Genomic DNA, 11,985 nt, shown 5'->3' on the forward strand with positions numbered 1-11,985 from the left:
ACAACAACGTCTGCTTTGTCCCATCCTCGCAGGAACGCTTTGGACCGTTTTAAGCGATCTCCCCCCAAAACACCACCACCCGCTCCTGCACCTGCAGCCCCGGGGGCTCTTTACTGCCCCATCTCGCATTTCCTCTTCATTTCCCCAAATCTGCCTACGAATTCCACTCGAACCCCTAAACCCTGGGCCCCCCGAACCGCTGCACGCCTTGGGGAACCACCCCAGGCTTGGTGGCCTCCTGCCCTCGCTCTCCTTCTCACGGCCAGCAGCTCCGCACCACCAGATCTGCAGCCCGCGATGCCAAGGCTGGAGACCTCGGGACCTTCTCCCACCACCACAGGGATACCTCCTCCCCCGCACTCCACGCACAGCACACGCAGAGGGGCAGCGGAGCAGGAGAACGACTCTGGGGCTGCACGAACCAGTTCCACCGCTTTGACCTTCAGTTTCGCCACGTGCACGGCGGGGCACACAGAGCTCTGGCCCCCGGTGCCGCTGGAGCCGAAGCGGGCAGCGCTCAGCGCCGCGGGGCAGCTCCGTATCGCTGCCAGGCAGAGCCGCTCTCCCAGCCCCCGCCCCCGCCCCGGGCGGGTCTGCGTGCCCGGTCTCATTCGCTATCTCTGCCCGGCAGCGCACTCCATCCCCTCGCTAGAGCTGTGCTGCCCCTACAGCAGGAACGCAGTTACGCCAGTAATCAAGTGCTTTAGCCCGTCCTATGCCTGCAAAGGGGAGAAGCACCAGCAGTGCACGCTGTTATACAGCGAGGAGAGCCTGCCCTAGGGATTGGGGTTTACAGCGAAAAGAGTTGCACTGTATCTCGACTGCAGAGTTAGGTAAGAGCTATGAATGCTGGCTCTGTAGCCAGCACAGGCAATCCTGACCTGCATTATACAGCACACAGATTTCTTTCCTCCTTTTGCATCAAATCCCACCACCACACGAGAGGGAAAGCAACACTCCCCTTCTTCACAAAGCATTTGGAGATAGAGAATCCGTACACTACCACTGCTCTTTAAAATCCAACATACTGCTTAAGAAATCACACACGGAACAGTCACCACAGCTGGGGTCTGGGTTCAGGGAATCCATGGGCAATACATTTCAGCATCATTTTTTCTAAGGCCACCTACATTCACTGCCAAGACTACCCCACAACATCCCATGGTTCTGCTGACCCACGAATGCGCAAAACAAAGCTCATCTGTAAGTGATTAAGGAAAATACCCAACTAAAGACAGCAGAGACCCCAATGCTGGGCTGCCGACACTTCCTGCTGTACCTCACAGTCACACTCCTCCCCTCCTGGATGGCCATTCCCCATCACAGCACAGCAGTTACACCATCTCAGCAGTTTCATGCAGTACCTTGAAACCAAAATGAGTCTAAGGACCTAGAACTGGGCTTTAAATCAATGATGAAACAGTGCCGAGGAGGACATCAGGACAGCGTCTTATCAGCTACCCCAAATCCAGCATAGAACTGGGTCCCGTGGAGAACATTCCCTGTTCTTAAGGGTAACAGGGATTCTGTTTCTGTAAGGCAGCTGCATGATGAACTCAGCAGCCCCATGCTTTCTCCTGATCCATTTCTCCTCACCACACTCTGTAGGAAGAACAACAACCCTACAACAGCATACATCTCTTTCCTTTTCATTCTTTCCCCCCCCCCCCAACTGGAACAGAATTGGGAAGGCAATTTGGTGTGGAGGAAGTTGAGAGAAATTCCCCTACAATAAAGCTCCATTCTGCACTGCAGAGACTTCTGCTCACCGAGTCATGCCTAACCAAGAGCTGCAATCTTTAGCTTGACAGCCTGGTACAGATCTGGATCTTCCTGCAGCACAGGATCCTCCAGCGTTCATCATTCAGCCTGACCTAGACATGATGTAGCAAAAACTGCTGCACAGCCTAAAATAACACAACTTTGGCCTCTCTTCACAACCTTTCCAGTCTCATTTGTCCATTCCAATTACTGCTACACCATCTCCTCCAGGTCACACAGCTACTCCTGTACCTGCTACCCTCACACAGCTTCATTACTACTCTTGAACAAGAGGAGCTCTCCCCAGTGAATCCACATTTCTACAGCACCATCCTTTAAATCTTTCTTTGAAGTCACCTTCTCCTGCAAAGTATCACGAGCACACAAAGCACAGGGTTCAATACATGGCAAGTGTTGTGTACCCAGCTACTCACCCCTGATGATTACCTTGACTTTCCCATATGCATTTGTTGCTTATACCTACTAATCCTCATTATTTACTTTGATTGTACCTGCCTTGGAAACAGTATCTGCACAGTAAGTATCTGCATAGCAGTACACATAGTTAAGATTACCAGACACGGACATAGGACACATGAAGGGAGACTTTTGAGCCTGGATTGGTTTGAGAACCATCCTGAAGCTAGAGAAGGCAATGGCCACCAAAGCACACAGCAATGAGACTCCCTTCAGATACAACCACAACTTTTGCATCTTCATTTACAACCTCATTAGATATCCTAACAAAAAGCACCAAACTCAAACATCAGTGGCCACAGAAGCCTCCAGAAGACGCAAAACTTGTCTGGTTTAAAGCTAAATATGGAGAAGTTATAGCAACAAGAAGAGACCCTTGCAATGATCATTGCTCTTCTGATCATGTTGAAGAGGAATTACAGAACCTGGTTCATGGCAAGAAAAGCATTCCTTAGCTGAGCAGACACAGCACATCCCAGTCAGCCAGTCTCAAAATGCTCACTGAAAAGGAAAAACAATAGCAAAGTCCTTTAAACCCAAGAAGTAGAGTCACAGAAAGGTAACTAGTGTGATGCTGGTAGAGCTCAGCAACCCTGGCACCTCCCTCATGAGGCAGGTACCAAATCTCCTAACGTATCCTATGGTCAACATCCAAACCTGGAGCTTCTCTGGCAGCTTCTGGGTTGATGGACTTGATATCAACAAGAAAGGAATGTGCTACTCACTAAAAAGAACCTGAGTGATCCACATAAGCAACAGAGCTTGTTTGAAAACCCCCTTGGTGATTTAGATCAAGCCATTGGATACAGACATTCATCATTTCATGGATGTTCTCATACTGGAGAGTTCTACTCAGTTCCTCTCAAGGTCAGAGCTGTATTGGCACCCAGGCTAGGGGGGAAATTAATTTCATCTGCTGTGAAGTGGAATTTGGTCTAATAATAAGCTATTTTGAATCAATTGTTGTTTCAACTGCAAAATGTATTTCTATGGTTTCCACTGGGATGAGGGGCTGGGAACCTAAGACTATTTAACAAAGGTAACAGGCACACTTCACTGATGTATTTTTGGGTCCTTACCAAAGACATTGGTCTCCTCCTGCCAAAAAGTACTCTAATACTCCACACCGTTGCATCAGATTGATGTTGTACAGAAGAGCCTGGCTTCCTAAAGTCCTCATGGGAACTTCTATTCATATCAACCTGAGGGATGCAGTGAAGTACCTTCCAAAGAAGAACATCAGGCTGAGTACTCGCAATAAAGCACCCTGAATTGTGAAGCTGGGGACCCATAGCCAGGTTTTATTAACTTGCAGAGAGTAAAACATCCAGTTGTAACCCTGGATCATGCAGGTCCCCAAGAGTTGCCAACAACATCATCATGTTGGCTTAGATGCATCCAAAACACATGGATGATGCTGCACAAGAGGTGCAGAAGTAAGCCTCAGATCCCATCAGCCTGCTTGGGTATTTGCTTAAGGAACACCACAATGGCTGCAATTGAGGCAATACTTCTTTATGGACATCAGTATGTTTTGTGCAGAGTGAATGTGTGATCCCAGACACTTAACGATGCAAGCAGTAAAAGAAAACAGAAGTGAACAGCAGAATAAATAGGGTGACAGCACACGTAAATGCTGCATTCCTTCAGGTTATAGGTGGTTTTATCATGGGAGAGGAGCAGTGGGAGAGGGAAAGGAGAGGAGAAGGCCATGTAATCCGGCATTAACCACATAAAAGCCCATGTGTTATAACACCATGAGACATGAGCTCATCTAGTTTCAGGGGACAACCCTGTCCAATCTCAACACTGAAAAATAGCCTATGGGTTCTGTGGAGTTACAGCAGGGACATGAGACACTTGTGCTCCTATGGGCTAGGGTAAGGCTCAGTTCCACTGTGTGACACACAGATTAAAGAGTTTTCACATAAACAAGAAGTCAGAAGAATGAGGAACCCAGCAACTGGTAAGAAGCAGGAGCATGCTACCAGCAGTATGGGAGTCCAGATTTACAACTCGACCCTTCCTCCATCTTCCAGATGGAAAGCCTTGATGTACTTCCCTTTATCCACAAGCCTTGGCTAAGGCTCACAGAACATCTTCATAGATTCAATCCTGCACCTCACACTCCTCCTCGGGAGTCAACAGCAAACCTGAGACCACCCAAGGCCATTCAGCCACTTCCAACACTGGGACGTGGAAGCTCTCCCTCTGCCACAGGCAAGATTAGCGCTAGTTGTAAGAGTCCCTTTTCAGTAGTCCATGTTATGGTCTTTTTCACATGGTTTCTCTCAGATCCACTAACAGAATCCACTTCCATTTCTGCTAGAGGGCACTTGGAACAATTCTATCACTGTGTGGATTCCCAGATTCACGGAAAAAAAATTACTGCTCTATTGGCAGCTGCTTCTAATTCAGTTTAATCCCAAACTGAAGGAGCAGTTGAATCAGACCGAAACACAGCTGATAACCGGGATACCAGGTCACTTACTCTTTTGGTCATGCTCAAGAGCCACCCAGCATCTTGGGATCAGCACTGTGCTCCAAGAGCTGCTGTTCCAGAGATAACACAATCTCATCTGGAAGACTCTCAGCCCCGAGTCACACAAATTCCTCAGTCCTGACCAAATCCACCTGCCTTCCAACCAACCCTCAGCAGTGCAGGCAGACATCAGGGATCACAGGGGGAAGAAGTCAAGTCCCTACACACTCTCCTTATTAATGATACTTCCTCTGACAAGTCTAGTGCAGGAGAATCAGTGCCCAGGCAACCACAGGGAAACGGCAGCAAGAGGAGGACAGCAAGTCCCTGTTCTGTGGCCACCACCACAGCACAGAGCTTTGGAGCATTGGCATCTGCAGGGTTTTTGCTCCATCTGTTAGGTGTCAAGGACCACGCAGACCTTCCTGCTCTCAGAAGCCCTCCCTTCCTTTTGAGGGGCTGCAGGTAAAGAGCTTCATAGAACTTCTTTTATGAGGAACAAGCATTGCAAACTGTGACGGTAACATCAGGCACCAGGGTTTGAGCACAAGTCAGGGATGCAGGGTACAGAAACCCTCAAATACAAACTAACCAGAGGTTTCAAGCAGTTGTCACAGGGACAGATGCACTCAAAACACCAAGCTCCAACTAGATGCTCATCAGAGGTAAATGCCTCTAAGCAGAAATGCCAGAGGTGACAGCCTGACATGACAATGGCCTGCACGTCCTCAGTGCACACAGGTGTGACCCACTGTCATGAGCACACCTCATCCCTCAGCTCCAGGAAGCTGGAAGGACCTGGAGCTCTCCTCCCTCAGGCCCATCCCTGACCTGCTCTGCACAGCCACATGCTAAACCCCCACTTAGCCAATACATCTGCATGTGACACTCTGGAAGTAAGGACCAGCTTCCAGAGAAGCTCTCTGCTGACTTCCTACCAGCAGGAGCTGGAGGACCACGGACTTCAAGGAACCTAGTGATAACCTCCAAAACCTGCAACAGGGAAGCCCAAGGAACAACTTATGTGTACAAAGAGTAAGAGCTCTTACTGCTGCACTAGCCAGCTGGAGATCAGCAACCAGTGCAGATGTGGCTAAGGTCAGTGTGAAAGGATTGAGTAAAGCTTTGGGTTTTTCCCATTACAAGAGACATCGTCTCAATTCAGCCTCCATAACTGGCCTAAAGTCAGGCTGCTTTGGCTTGTAGATTTATGAAAAGAGGGAAATATCCTTCCCTTCAGCACCTCCTTTTAGGTTTCATTCAGCTCTGCACAACTTGATTGCTGCACCGAAGTGTTCACGACACAAGTCTTACCTTGCCAGTGTTATCACAGGTTAAGCCACTTCACCCATGGGGAAGCCCAGGCACAGAAACATGAGCATGAAAACCTTGGTTTAGACCTTTGGTTTTCATGGGACAAAGCCAAGACCACTGTGCCAGTTACACACACAGCTCTCTTGCTGGTGTAAGCACAGAGATAAACCAGATTACATCAGCAGGTAAAAAAGACCTGGTCAATGTAAACCTGGGGTTATGGATGCACACAATAAGTTGGGGGGAAGAGCAGGAGATGTTGCTGCTTCTGGACAAGTCATCCCTTAATGCTGTTGCATACAAAGGCCACACATATGCACACTCCCAAGAGGAGGCTACACATCTCTTCACTCCGTACAGGCATTGGAATGATTTTGGAGGGGAAAACACTGGATGAACCCCCATTCCCAGCTGTATTCCTGAACCTCCATTTCCAAGCCACCCATCCAGGAAGAAGCTACGTGCAGGGCTCCACTCACCTCACACCATCAGACACTAAGAGGCTGCCTGCAAACGCATCCCGGTGTGTCCGGTCCCAAGCCCAGCGCCGGGGCTGTCCCGATGGGAAGCGGGGAGCCCGAACCCCATTGGGCATCTTGGCCGGGCCCATCCTCAACACCTGCGATCCAGGCACTCGGCCGGTGACAAGGGCAGGGATTCGGGATGCTTCCAGCCTCCGCCTGCGAGGGATGGGAGCTCCTTGTGTATTTCCTTGAGGAGGTGGCAAAATCCAGGACCTGTGGAGAGAAAAGGCTGATATGGGGGGGGGGGGCACAACCGCAACGACCCCGGTGCTCCCACACCCCCCGCAGCTCCATCCCGCCCCGGGCCGGGCCCATCAGCGCCCAGAGGCTGGCGCAGGGGTGCTGGGGAACCCCGGCATCCTCCTGGAAGCCTCCCCCCAGGCGCGGCCTCGCTTCCCCGGGCTAAAATGGAGGCGCTGGGGCCTGAGGGGGTCCCTGCTCCGCACGGAGCCGGCCCGGCCCGGCCCCCCCCCGGGCAGCGCTGCGGGGCGGAGCTCCCTCCCGGCGCCCCGGGCCCTGCGCCCGGCCCCTGCCCCCCGCAACTCCCCAGCGGGCCGCGGGAGGAGCCGCCCCCCACCCAGCCCCGCAAGTTGCGGGACAGCGGCGGGGAGGTGGGGGGGGGGCGGCCGCGGGACTTGGCCTGGCGCTGCCCGCGATGGGGGCGACGGGGCCCGGCCCCCGGGGGGCTCCGCGCTGCGACCCCCGCCCCTGCCCCCCACCCCCCCCGCTCCTCCCTCCCCCCAACCGCCCCCCCCCGGGCCGGGCCGCCCCGCACCGGCAGCCCCTCACCCGCACCTACCTGCGCCGCTCAACCAGCCTTGAAGTGGGGACCTTCCGCCCTCCCCCGCTCCCATTGGCTGCGCGCAGGGCATGGGCCCTCCCCATTGGCCAGTGCCGCGTCCATCAGCGCGGGAGGGGCGGGGCTGGCGGTGATTGATGCGGTGCCGCGGCTCGCCCCCTGCCCGGCACCCCCCGCCGCCCCCCGCTCCGCGCCCCGCGGGCCCCGCACCGCCCCCCCCCCCGGCCCCGGCCCGGCCCGCAGGGAGGCCCCGGGCCCTGGGGCCGCCTCCCGGGTCCGCCGCGGGTCCGCCCGGGCCGCGGTACCGGCGGGCGGGGGGCGGTGGCGGCCTCGCCTCAGCAGGGGATGGCGGGGGCAGGGCGGGTGTCCGGCGGGCGGCGGGGAGCGGGCGGCCCGCGGGGGCACCGAGGCGGGACCCGCGGCGGCCGCGGGGTGTCCTGCGGGCCACAGGCCACTTGGGAGCGGGGCCCAGGGCGCCCGTCCCACCGGTGACACCAGGCCCATGTCCCATGTTTGACACCAGGCCTCTGTCCCACCGGTGACACCAGGCCCCTGTCCCACCGGTGACACCAGGCCCTTGTCCCATGTTTGACACCAGGCCCTTGTCCCACCGGTGACACCGGGCCCTTGTCCCATGGGTGACACCAGGCCCATGTTCCACCGGTGACACCAGGCCCTTGTCCCATGTTTGACACCAGGCCCTTGTCCACCGGTAACACCGGGCCCATGTCCCACCGGTGACACCAGGCCCATGTCCCATGTTTGACACCAGGCCCTTGTCCCACCGGTGACACCGGGCCCATGTCCCATGTTTGACACCAGGCCCTTGTCCCACCGGTGACACCGGGCCCTTGTCCCATGTTTGACACCAGGCCCATGTCCCATGTTTGACACCAGGCCCTTGTCCCACCGGTGACACCGGGCCCATGTCCCACCGGTGACACCAGGCCCATGTTCCACCGGTGACACCAGGCCCTTGTCCACCGGTAACACCGGGCCCATGTCCCACTGGTGACACCAGGCCCTTGTCCCATGTTTGACACCAGGCCCTTGTCCACCGGTAACACCGGGCCCATGTCCCACTGGTGACACCAGGCCCATGTCCCATGTTTGACACCAGGCCCATGTCCCACCGGTGACACCAGGCCCATGTCCCACCAGTGACATTGGGCCTCTGCCCCATGGGCGACACAGGCCTGGGCCCCACAGGTGGCCCTGGGGCTGCCGGAGGGCAGGCACCACTGCCCTGTGTCCCCCAGCCTGTGGCCATGGCAGGGCTGGCCCCAGGGCTCCCATGGGCCCTCCACCGGTCCCTCAAGAGCCACATGCGACTGAGGTCGGGGTCACTGGCAGCATCGCCCTCTTCACCAGGCAGGGAGGACCCCTCGGTGCTGCTCCCCGGGCATCCCCTCAGCTGGGCCTTTGTGTCCCTGTGTCTCAGGTCATTATCCCGGTGATGGGCTGGGTTTAACCCCAGCACAAGGCACAAGTACCCGTCCTGCTAGCTGAGAATGAAACCGGCTCCTTCACCTCCACCGGTGCTCCTCTGCTGTGACAATAGGCACCGCTTCCCTTTGGGACAGCAGAGCCATGGGCAGGACATTTGAGATGCTCCAGATGCACATCGCAGGTGACCTCCTGTGCCCAGGAATGCCTGGGATGGTTTGTACCATCATAAAACATCCCCAGCATCCCAGCAAAAGTGAGTTCTGCCCATGGATCAAAGGAGGAAATTCCCATTTCTGGCTCCATGGATGACCTGGGTTGGGGTTGAGCTTTGATTTCCTTGTCCAGGTGGCTCCATTCGCTGGATGGTGCTGATGGAGGGAGAGACACTGCTGCACCCAGAGGCTTTCACAGGATCAGCTGGACATCGGTCACTCATCAGCATGGGGAGGAAGGAGATCCCTGCCCTGCCAGAGGATGAACACACACGTTACTGGATACAGGCAGCCCTTTCCTTTCCAGCAGGTATGGATTTTCCACCACCCCTTCTGATGCGGGGAGGACACAGGGGGAGCTTCTGACCCAAACTGCTCCAGTTCTACACTACCCAGAGCAGGCACACCCCCAGACACCATCCTCTGCCTCTCCTTGCTAAGGAAGGTGGGTTTGGTACAGTGGTTGCCATCAGGCTGTTATTCCTGGTTATCCAGGAAAATCCCAAATACAGCTCTATTCTGCCTTGAAAGTGCTTAGAAGTGGGTGCAGCGGGGCTGGGAGAAACCCCTGCCTGAAAGCGCTTCCACTAAAGCTGTTGAGACACACGAGATACCAAGAGAGGCAGAAAGAAGCAAACTCATCCTTGTGTCTTCCTAAGCTCCCTTTCCAAGAGTCCCAGCAGCAAAGAACTTCTGTTGCTGCGCAGGTTTGGATATGAACTGGGACAGGAGGATTCTCATGAATGTAAAGGTTGTCAGGAAGGAACCTGTGGCTCCTCTCTGGTTTTCTGGGGTGTTTTTGATGGGACTGACCTTTGGAAGTGGAGTTCTCTGATGCCAGAGGTATTTCTGATACCTCCCATATTGATACCATCATAGAACCCCAGACCAGTTTGTGTTGTCCCCTCCAGAGGCTGGGTGAAATAGTCTGGGCCAGGAGAGCAGGTCCCAGATGAGAATGGTGAGAGCATCACATGAGACTGTGTGAGCAGGACCCCCAACAGATGGACCAGAAACACACCCAGCACCTCAGAGGGCACCAGCAGATGCTGAAGCCATCAGTGCCCATTTGGAGAGGGGACAGTTCCCCACCGTGCCCACTCCCCCTGTTCTCATCAGTCTCACATCTCAGCTGCACACCCTAACCCTCAGCCTCCTTCGCCCAGATCCATCCCATTTCCACCTCCATGAGCTGCTCTGGGCCCAGCATTCCCAGTCTATGGTTTTGCTCCATGACTGCCCAGCAGGATGGGAGAGCACAGTGGCTGGAAGGGGGTTCAGTGCCTGGGTCTGGTGCTGTGACCTGCAGGCAGGGGCTGGGTCCCCTCCTGTCCCTGCACACGTGGCTGCCACCGCTGTGCGGTTCCAGGGCAAGGAAGAGCTCCCAGGGGTTATAGAGGAGCTGGACCCAAAGTGCTTGAGAAATCAGGTGCTCCATGCACACCAATGTGAAAAGCAGAGGTGACAACAGCAGAGGAAGTCAGGTGCTCTGTGCCAACAGGATTTTAACCCCCCTCCTCTGAGGATACATCTGCAGCCCCGGAGTGTGAGACTGAGCAAGCTGCTCTAGTGGAAGGTGGCCCTATCCATGGCAGGGGGCTAGAACTGGATGAGCTTTAAGGTCGCTTCCAACCCAACCCATTCCACGATGCTTCTATGATCCCAGCAGGACACAAACCAGCCCCACATACCCCAGGGAGCATCCACTTCCACCCCAGCTCTGCCCACTTCCAGAAGGCTGAATCCCAAAGCACCGGGGGATAACCTGCTTTTAAAAGTAGTTTATTTGGATTTTCCACATCCTTTAATGAGTCGCAAACAAATGAACAGAAAAGATTTTGGTTTTTTTCCCTAACATCGTACAATTTTTGAAATAAAAAGTCAAGAAAAGCCAAAAAAAAATAAAAAGGGGGAAAAGGACAACAGCCGTTGTTCCAATGGAAACAGGACGCTCCGCACCCACACTCTGCACCTCTTCAGTGGTGTGGCAGAAGAAGATGATAGCTCCCTAATTTGTTTCAGAGAACACACTTGCTCCAACCTGGCTGCCTTCATGCTCCTCCTCCTCTTCCCTGTCCCTCTACAGAGAGCAAGTTCTATTGAGTGAAGCCCAAGTTCACCTGGTGAGAAGGGAGAATCAAGCATGGACTGGATGGTACCCAAGGGGGAAGAACCACCACTGTAAGGTCTGATGTACGCCTAAAGCAAGGGCTCTTTTCCAGTTGTACATCTACCAGGTAGCACAGATTCCCCTTTACCATCCCAGGGGAATGTGGAGCTGTTTTGAGGGTGCTGAGGAATTTTACTACAATTTGTAGAGAACCAAAGGGAAAAAGGCACCTCATTCCCTGGATCTCTGGGCTCAGTTTCAACAAGTGCTTGTTACAGGAAAGGCTGGAGAGTAGCATGTGCTGACTCCCAGTTTTTGGTTTGAAAGGATGTTTGGGACCAAAAGGAAGCCAATGAAGGTGGGAACGGGTGACGCTCAGCCCAGCCCTGACACCGAGGGTGCAGTGGACATGCTGGGGTTGGGTGGGAAAACCATGCCAGGAAAGACATGGGATGCTCTTGGGCCATCCAAGCCCCTTCCTTCCCCAAGGCAAGGGAAGGGCTGTGGCCAGAAAAATCCATTGCAACTTGTCATGATTTTCATGTTCATCAAAAGCTTCCAGCCCCAGCCTGATTAGAACAATGGGGCAGAGGCACAAAGCTCCCTTACTGTCATTCCTCAGGTTTTAGCAATTCCTTTTCATGCTGTTTAGTGGGGTTTAAGCCTCTTTTTCACTGCTTCTCCTCCTTCTTCAAAACATAAATCAGAGAATTCCCTTTTTGCTCAGCCCTTCAGGCTTATTTTCCAAACCATGAAGTGGCCCTATGGTTCCTGACCAAAAAGGATGTGACAAAAAGAGATGCCTCATGCAAGACAAGGCCAGTTCTAAAGCTAAAAGGCCCCTAAAAATCAATCCA

At 54.2% G+C, this 11,985-nt stretch overlaps 2 protein-coding genes across 3 annotated transcripts in view; both read right to left on the reverse strand.

Moving 5' to 3' along the window:
* Window positions 1–6,668, reverse strand: part of KANSL1 (KAT8 regulatory NSL complex subunit 1) — an 83,611-nt gene extending 76,943 nt beyond the window's left edge. For both annotated transcript variants that reach the window (XM_057421979.1, XM_057421978.1), the window contains exon 1: window positions 6,514–6,668. The gene's annotated coding sequence lies outside the window, so the exon portion shown is untranslated. The remainder of the gene's footprint in view (window positions 1–6,513) is intronic.
* A 698-nt stretch (window positions 6,669–7,366) lies between these two features.
* Window positions 7,367–8,359, reverse strand: LOC130606043 (spidroin-2-like). Its single transcript, XM_057421962.1, has one exon. It carries the CDS (start codon window positions 8,357–8,359, stop codon window positions 7,367–7,369), a length of 993 nt encoding a protein of 330 aa, XP_057277945.1.
* Window positions 8,360–11,985: the final 3,626 nt, after the last annotated feature.

Source organism: Pezoporus wallicus, unplaced genomic scaffold (assembly GCF_028554395.1).
Source record: "Pezoporus wallicus isolate ANWC-B61680 ecotype Strahan unplaced genomic scaffold, APGP_CSIRO_Pwel_v1 contig_8488, whole genome shotgun sequence".
NCBI lineage: Eukaryota > Metazoa > Chordata > Aves > Psittaciformes > Psittacidae > Pezoporus > Pezoporus wallicus.